We start from the raw sequence: 8,826 nt of genomic DNA, 5'->3' as shown, positions 1-8,826 counted from the left end.
AGGCTGAGGCGGGCAGATCATGAGATCAGGGAGTTCAAGATCATTCTGGCCAACATAGTGAAACCCTGTCTCTTCTAAAAATTCAAAAATTAGCTGGGTGTGGTGGCACACTCCTGTAGTCCCAGTTACTTGGGAGGCTGAGGCAGGAGAATTGCTTGAACCCAGGGTGGGCAGAGGTTGCAGTAAGCCAAGATGGCACCACCTCACCCCAGATTGGGTGGGTCAAAGAGCAAAACTCCCTCTCAAAAAAGTTTCCTAATAACCTAGCCCAAGGTTTTTTCCAGTTATTCACCAATCCTACTTTGAGCCCCTTCCCGCCCCCCCGCCCCCTCCGGTTCCCAAGTGCAAGTGTGGTACCTAGCAGACTTGGCAAACTGGCCTGTTTGAATCTTGGTTCCCTCTAGTGACAGAACCAGTTCAGATGGAACACCTATTTCATCCATGCAACATGGCTAGCTGCAGTCCATTGTGAGGTAAAATGCCAGATCCTAAGAGCCACAGGTCTCTCCTGCACAAACACAGTAGTGCATGGTAGCGGCACAGCCCAACGCCCAAGCCCCTTTCATCACTTTCTTCAAGTCTCCGCCAGCCAGGCCATTTGAGGAGCACTCCCTTGTCCTATTAAACAGCAGCTCTAGGTTTGGGGTTTCACCACTGGCATCTGTCGTTACCACCAGGAACAGCTCTCCAGGGTGGTCCCCACCTCATCTGCACCAGTACCAGCGTCATCTGAAAACTTCCTAGAAACTCAGACCTCCTGGATGGGTCTGAGGGCAGGATTTCAGCAATCTGTGGCTTAACAAACCATCCAGGTGATCTCTATCTGTGCTAAGGTTTGAGAATTTCAGGTTAGCAGTTCTCAATCAAAAATATGTGATCCCCACCACTCAGGGGCTTTTGGTTGTCACAAGGAGGGGCAGAGTGTAGCAGAGGTTCTCCTGGCACGTAATGGGTAGAAGCCAGGGAGGCTACACAATTCTTCACAGGGATTATCAAGCTAAGGACAGAGGCAGTGTAAACCTCATTAAGGCAGATTTAACATTTTCCCAGCCCCTCATCCATCACCGTGTCTTTTTTTGAGATGGAGTCTCGATGTCGTCAGACTGGAATGTAGTAGTGCTATCTTGGCTCACAGCAACCTCCGCCTCCCAGGTTCAAGTGATTCTCCTGCCTCAGCCTCCCAAGTAGCTGGGACTACAGACCTGCACCACCACACCCAGCTGATTCTTGTATTTTTAGTAGGGATGGGGTTTCACCATGTTGGCCAGGGTGGTCTCAAATCTCTTGTCCTGATCCGCCTGCCTCGGCCTCACACTGGGATTACAGGTGTGAGCCACCGTGCCCAGCCCATCCAGTGTTTCCTATTCAATAATGTTCTCCTTTTCAGAGTCTGGTAATACAAACAACATGCAGACACAGGCTTTCTTTCCTTTTTAATTTTTAATGACCAAAACAAAGCATCTAAAACCGCAGCTTCTGGAAGAACCACTTGTTCTTGCCTGTCTTGTATCTAGAAGGGAAAAAAAGAGAACATCAATGAGGAGAGGAATGGAAATAGTGAAACCATACTCCACCATTCACTACCAAAGCCTACTTACCTCTCTTCAAACTTGACCTTGGCCTCTCGTCGGGCCTTGCGTTTAAGAGCAGGATCTCTGAAGACATCTTTATTGACAACAGTTTTGTCCAAGGGGATATCCACAGAGTACCTGGGGACAAAGGTGGAGAGGCAGGATTAGCCCACATACTGCCAGAAGCCCCCACACAGCCCAGATCTTTGTGGGACACTAGGGAATCAGGGTCTGACTCCTTAGAAGCAATCATCAAAAGTCATATCCTGATGACATTACCTGGAAATCCACACTGTTAACATTTATTGGATTCAAGCCAATAAAATGTAAAACGTAACGTTTCATTCTCAATTTCCCACTACTACTTTACTTTTATAGCTAAGAATCATCAAATTAGGCCTTATTGTTTTATTTTTTTTTTGAGACGGAGTCTCACTGTTGCCCAGGCTGGAGTGCAGTGGCGCGATCTCAGCTCACTGCAAGCTCCACCTCCCGGGTTCACGCCATTCTCCTGCCTCAGCCTCCCAAGTAGCTGGGACTACAGGCGCACGACACCACGCCCGGCTAATTTTTTTATTTTTAGTAGAGACGAGGGTGTCACCGTGTTAGCCAGGACAGTCTCGATCTCGTGACCTCGTGATCCACCCGCCTCGGCCTCCCAAAGTGCTGGGATTACAGGCGTGAGCCACCGCGCCTGGCCAAATTAGGCCTTCTTGACTTTCATCATGACAGTCGGCTGATTTTCTATTTGAAACCATTCCTTATCGTTCAAGTTCTGCCAATGCAGTCACTCTCATGACAGCACAAAAACTAGCTGCCTCAACCCCACATCCCAGAACCCGAGAAACAGCTCTCTCTGCCCTTTTATTTTTTTGAGATGGAGCGAGCTCTGTCACCCAGGCTGGAGTGCAGTGGTGCAATCTTGGCTCATTGTAGCCTCCACCTCCCAAGCTCGAGTGATTCTCCCACCTCAGCCTCCGGAATAGCTGGGATTCCAGATGCCAGCCAGCATGCCCAGCTAATTGTTGTGTTTTTTAGCAGAGACGAGATTTTGTCATGTTGGCCAGGCTGGTCTCGAACTCCTGACCTCAAGTGATCCACCAGCCTAGGCCTCCGAAAGTGCTGGGACTACAGGCATGAGCCACGGTGCCAACCAAGAGTAAATGTGCAGTACCAGCAGCAAACTTTAAGGTGCATGCTGCTGGGTTCTGGCAATTACTGTTCGGGACTTTCTCAATTCTTGCACCTCTTTTTGAAACGGACTTTTGCTCTGTCACCCAGGTTGGAGTGCAGTGGCATGATCTCGGCTCACTGCAAGCTCCACCTCCTGGGTTCACGTGTTAGCCAGCAGTCTCTATCTCCTGACCTTGTGATCCACTCGCCTCGGCCTCACACCTCTTTTTGAGATGGAGCTTCGCTCTCATTGCCCAGGCTGGAGTGCAATGGTGTGATCTTCGCTTACTGCAACCTCTGCCTCCCGGGTTCAAGCGATTCTCTGGCCTCAGCCTCCCCAGTAGCTGGGATTACAGGTATGTGCCACCACGGCCGGCTAATTTTGTATTTTTAGTAGAGACGGGGTTTCACCATGTTGTTCTGGCTGGTGTCAAACTCCTGATCTCAGGTGATCCATCTGTCCCGGTCTCCCAAAGTGGTGGGATTATAGGTGTCAGCCATTGTGCCCGGCCTCTCATACTTCTTATTTTTTGAGACGGAGTCTTGCTGAGTCGCCCAGGCTGGAGTGCTGTGGCCAGATCTCAGCTCACTGCAAGCTCCGCCTCCCGGGTTTACGCCATTCTCCTGCCTCCGCCTCCCAAGTAGCTGGGACTACAGGCGCCCGCCACCCTCGCCTGGCTAGTTTTTTGTATTTTTTAGTACAGACAGGGTTTCATCGTGTTAGCCAGTATGGTCTTGATCTCCCGACCTCGTGGTCCGCCCGTCTCGGCCTCCTGAAGTGCTGGGATTACAGGCTGGAGCCCCTGCGCCCAGCCATCGTACTTCTTAAAAAACACTTGTACTAGGCCAGACGCGGTGGCTCACGCCTGTAATCCCAGCACTTTGGGAGGCCGAGGCGAGCGGATCATGAGGTCAGATCGAGATCATCCTGGCTAACACAGTGAAACCCGTCTCGGCCGGGCGCGGTGGCTCAAGCCTGTAATCCCAGCACTTTGGGAGGCCAAGATGGGCGGATCACGAGGTCAGGAGATCGAGACCATCCTGGCTAAACCGGTGAAACCCCGTCTCTACTAAAAAATACAAAAAACTAGCCGGGTGAGGTGGTGGGCACCTGTAGTCCCAGCTACTAGGGAGGCTGAGGCAGGAGAATGGCGTAAACCCGGGAGGCAGAGCTTGCAGTGAGCTGAGATCCGGCCACTGCACTCCAGCCTGCGTGACAGAGCGAGACTCCGTCTCAAAAAAAAAAAAAAAAAAAAAAAAGAAACCCCGTCTCTACTAAAAATACAAAAATTAGCCGGGCGTGGTGGTGGGCGCCTGTAGTCCCAGCTACTTGGGAGGCTGAGGCAGGAGAATGGCGTGAACCTCGGAGGTGGAGCTTGCAGTCAGCCAAGATTGCGCCATTGTACTCCAGCCTGGGCGACAGAGCGAGACTCCCTCTCAAAAAAACCACTTGCACTAAGATATTGTATGTCCCCAGACTAAAGGGCCCAACAGGTAAGTGAAATTAACTGAGGGAGGCTTGCTTTCGCGCATTCACAGACTTTTTGAAACCTATAGTATTTATCCTTGAGGGTGGAACAGTGGAAGACAGCAGATCAGACCTCATGGCTGTGTTTACTGTGGATGGAAAACAATCTTTACCTAACACTTAAAAGATGGATCAAAGGTAAAACTGGAAACCATGCCCACTTTATGAGATGAAGAAGAACAATTTGGAAATGATATTCCTTGCTGGTGCTGGAATGGCTGCAAGGTTTGTCTCCTTATTCAACAGAGCGGGGAGAAGAAATTTTAAAATTCTAGTTCTTGAAATGCTCACCTTGTGGGCATTAGGTGATTGTAGTTATAAACTTTCACAAAAGACTTGATCTTTGACCTCTTGGCGATCTTCTTCTTGCCCATGGCAGCTGTCACTTTGCGGGGGTAGCGGTCAATTCCAGCCACCAGAGCATGGCTGTAGGGGCGATCTGAGGTGCCATCATCAATGTTCTAAATGAATAAGAATTACATTTGTTATTCACTGAGGGCCCATTTAGGCCCTGTGTTAGAGGTAGGGCAGTGTCAAAAAAATATTTCCTCCCTCAGGTCTCCAAGACCCACCATTATAAAGAGAAAAATCACAGAAAGTTATGCGAAATGACCAAAGAGAAACAGAACAGTGTTTATTTCCACTAGGAAGCATCTGGAACGGCTTATTAGAGGTAAGAGATTTAAAAGTAGCAATAGTTAACATTTAAGTACTTGCTGTATGCCAAGCACTGCTCACAAGACTTGGTAACTATTCACTTGCTCCACTGCTAGTAAAGCATACAGCCAAGACTAAGACACCAGAGCCTCATTCCAGAGCCCAGTCTCAGGAGATGGGAGAGGGGAATCCAGGAGTACTCCAGTGTCCCCACAACAGCAAAACGCAGTGGCATATGTGGCCAGAGCCTAGGGAAATTTCTCAAGAAGCTACAAAAACATGGGTAGGAGGAAAACAGTGAGGGGCTACGTGACCTTTTTTTTTTTCTGAGACGGAGTCTCGCTCTGTCACCCAGGCTGGAGTGCAGTGGCCGGATCTCAGCTCACTACAAGCTCCACCTCCCGGGTTCACGCCATTCTCCTGCCTCAGCCTCCTGAGTAGCTGGGACTACAGGCGCCCGCCACCTCGCCCGGCTAGTTTTTTGTATTTTTTAGTAGAGACGGGGTTTCACTGTGTTAGCCAGAATGGTCTCGATCTCCTGACCTCGTGATCCGCCCGTCTCGGCCTCCCAAAGTGCTGGGATTACAGGCTTGAGCCACCGCGCCCGGCCTACGTGACCTTTCTAAAAGCGATTTCCTCCTCTACTTACAGATTCCCTGCTGCAGCACTTCAGGTAAATAACAGAACACCTCTAAACCTTAGCAACAGGAGGGAACCCCCTATAGCTGGGGATGATGGCGCGCACCTGTAATCCCAGCTATTTGGAAGGCTGAGATGGGAGAATCGCTTGAGCCCAGGAAGTCGAGACTGCAGTGATCGCGCCACTGCACTCCAACCTGGACAGAGATCCCGTCTCAAAAAAAAAAGAAAAGGAATCCCCTATGATTACTTCAAGGACTGCACATGACAATACCTGAAAGGCAGTGGGAGCGCATAGCAAGTGTGCAATAAATGTCAGCCATTATTGCTATATATTTAAAGCCTCTGGTGGAGAAGGCGTCATGCGTTAGGAGCCCAATTCAGCTCATATTTCCTTCTACTGTGCCTCTTCCTCTCTCAAAAGCTTTCCCACATTCACCCCGACCGTGCTCACTGGCTACTGCCCCAGAAGCGGGCCTTGAATTCCAAGCCTGCCTGCTCCACCGGAGCCAGCCTGGTCCCGGGATGCAAGGACGCAGAGTCCCGCGAGGCTGATACCTTCACGATGACGGCTTTGCGTCCAGAGTAGCGTCCAGCCAGGACAAGCACCACCTTCCCAGGTTTCATGAACTTGCCCATTTCTGCAGAAAGCAAGGAGAAAGGGCCACTTAAAAATCCATAAAGCCAAAGACGCCCAGAGCCGACTCCTGCCAGCAAGCCCAGGTCTTGGGCCGGAACTTCAGACTGTGTTCACTGTCGCCTTGGTCCAGGCCGCCCGCGGGCCCTGCTCGCAGGACAGGATCGGATACGTAGCCGCCAGAGACCTAAGGAAGGAACGCACCCGGCGCCCCCCGGACCCTCGACCCCCAAGCCGCGGATGGCGGCGGATTGAAAGATTCAACCCAACCTTCCACTCACCGGCAGCAACCACTCAGGCCTACAGCAAAAAGGAAAGAAGAACACTTCCGCTAACCTTTCACCCCGGGGAGGAATGACCTCACTTCCTGTCCCTCACTTCAGGTTTTGACACGCTACTTGTGTGGTGCTGAGTCTCGAGTTGCGGGCGGAAGAAGCTCATAAGGGGAACGCAGGGCCCGGCAGCTCATGTATTTGAATCAAGCTTTATTAGCAGCTCCAGCAGTAGACAAGAACAAAGGAGAGTCGTCCAGGCGGACTGAAGAGCTGGGAGACCGTGTGTGCTTTGCGTTCTCTGGACTCAGCAGCTAGGCTTTGTTGTAGTTCCTTTCTCTGGCACTAGGAGGGGGACACAATCTGAAATTTACTTTTTCTCTTGGGAGACACAGGGAAAAAAATAGGGCATTTATTGGTACCTGTCGGGGGCACGGTTAGCTAAAGAGGGAGGGACAAATATCAGACAAGGGTGGCTGGTCCGATGGTAGTGTGTTATCGGAACTTATCAACCTTAGGGTCACTAAAGTTGGTATACAACCCTCCACTGCTAAATTTGGTTTAAAAAAAACCAAGAGGCCGGGCGCGGTGGCTCAAGCCTGTAATCCCAGCACTTTGGGAGGCCGAGACGGGCGGATCACGAGGTCAGGAGATCGAGACCATCCTGGCTAACACAGTGAAACCCCGTCTCTACTAAAAATACAAAAACTTAGCCGGGCGAGGTGGCAGGCGCCTGTAGTCCCAGCTACTCGGGAGGCTGAGGCAGGAGAATGGCGTGAACCCGGGAGGCGGAGCTTGCAGTGAGCTGAGATCCGGCCACTGCACTCCAGCCTGGGTGACAGAGCGAGACTCCGTCTCAAAAAAATAAATAAATAAATAAATAAATAAATAAATAAATAAATAAAAAATAAAAAAACCCAAGAAGGATATATACCCCCAACAGTTACAGTCTAGTGGTGTCACTGACATTACCAGCTAGAATAAGCATGAGGGAAGTAGAGGAGGAGGATGGCAGCTGCTTACCCTGTGCCAGGCCAGGTTAGTCTATTTATGCACATCATCCGATTGGGTCATCATAACACTAAGAGATAGGTACTATTATTATCTCCATTCTAGAGTCGAGGAAACTGACTTAGAGAGATTTGCCCAGTCTATAGTGGGTAAGCAGTGGAGCTGGGGCTCAGCCTCAAGCAATTCAACTCCTGAGCCCATATTGTTTACCATGTCACCCCTGAGCACCGATTCTCTCTCAGGCAAGATGTGAGCACTTTATATAAGCCAGCAGCCTGTTTAATCTGCACAACTCTGCATCTTAGGCATTCTCCTCCCATTTAGACATGAGGAAATTGCAATTCAGAGAGGATAAATTGCCTGTCTGAGGTTAATCCTACTCAGTGGCATAGACAGGATTCAAATCTAGGTCTGAATCTAGGTCTAGTTGGCTCTCAAACCGAATTATACTTCCCATCACTCACCAGAAGAGTGTTTTCAGATGGTACCTTATGTGCTTTCTGAGTTTAAGAGAAAGAGAAACTATCTCACAGTTTTTGCTTATCTGAACCTATAGGATTTGTCTTGGGCAAGACGTGGGAACAATCAGGATTTCATCAGTTCTCTTCTGAAGCTCTCCAGTGATACAATTTTCCCTGTATCCCTCAGGATCCCATTGCAATGGCTTTTGTTTTGTTTTGATTTTTTGAGAGACTGGGTCTTGCTCTGTCCTCCAGGCTGAAGTGTGTAGCACAATCATGGCTCACTGCAGCCTCAACTCCTGGGCTCATGATCCTCCCACCTCAGCCTCCTGAGTAGCTAGGACTTCAGGTGTGGGCCACCATGGCCATGTAATTAAAAAAAAACAATAACAAAGAACTTTTTCTTGTTTTGGTAGAGATGGGGACTCACTATATTGCCCAGGCTGGTCTCAAAAACTTGTGGGATCAAGTGATCCTCCTACCTGAGCCTCCCAAAGTGTTGGGATCACAGGCAAGGCACTGTGCCCAGCCCCATTCCAATTTTTTTTTTTTTTTTTTCAGACGGAGTCTCATTCTGTCACCTAGGCTGGAGTGCAGTGGCACGATCTCAGCTCACTGCAACCTCCACCTCCCAGGTTCAAGCGATTCTCCTGCCTCAGCCTCCTAAGTAGCTGGAACTATAGGCTCCCACCACCACACCCAGCTAATTTTTATATTTTTTGTAGAGATGGGGTTTCACCATGTTGGCCAGGCTGGTCTCGAACTCCTGGCCTCAAGTGATCCACTTGCCTCAAACTCCCAAAGTGCTGGGATTACAGGCATGAACCACCACGCCTGGCCTCCAGTAGTTTTTAAAATGTCTTTTTCTTATATATTT

General features: G+C 49.8%; 1 protein-coding gene across 1 annotated transcript; it reads right to left on the bottom strand.

The window, feature by feature from the left end:
- Nucleotides 1-1,429: 1,429 nt before the first annotated feature.
- RPL27 (ribosomal protein L27) lies at nt 1,430-6,565 on the bottom strand. Its single transcript, XM_025361723.1, has 5 exons — nt 6,487-6,565; nt 6,127-6,209; nt 4,564-4,733; nt 1,599-1,709; nt 1,430-1,510 (listed from the first exon to the last, which is right to left on the bottom strand). Exons 2-5 carry the CDS (start codon nt 6,205-6,207, stop codon nt 1,462-1,464), a joined length of 411 nt encoding a protein of 136 aa, XP_025217508.1. The 5' UTR covers nt 6,208-6,209; nt 6,487-6,565; the 3' UTR covers nt 1,430-1,461.
- Nucleotides 6,566-8,826: the final 2,261 nt, after the last annotated feature.

This window comes from Theropithecus gelada, chromosome 16, assembly GCF_003255815.1.
Source record: "Theropithecus gelada isolate Dixy chromosome 16, Tgel_1.0, whole genome shotgun sequence".
In the NCBI taxonomy this organism is placed as follows: domain Eukaryota; kingdom Metazoa; phylum Chordata; class Mammalia; order Primates; family Cercopithecidae; genus Theropithecus; species Theropithecus gelada.
The sequence above is the reverse complement of the archived record's forward strand: the minus strand, read 5'-3'. Positions and strand labels throughout refer to the sequence as shown.

Excerpts from the sequence above, each read along its gene's own strand:
- RPL27 (XM_025361723.1), bottom strand. The coding sequence starts at position 6,207 with ATGGGCAAGTTCATGAAACCTGGGAAGGTGGTGCTTGTCCTGGCTGGA. Across the intron at positions 1,710-4,563 it reads AATCACCTAATGCCCACAAG|GTACTCTGTGGATATCCCCT; the intron begins GTGAGCATTTCA and ends CTTTGTCCCCAG. Across the intron at positions 1,511-1,598 it reads AAGGTCAAGTTTGAAGAGAG|ATACAAGACAGGCAAGAACA; the intron begins GTAAGTAGGCTT and ends TTTCCCTTCTAG.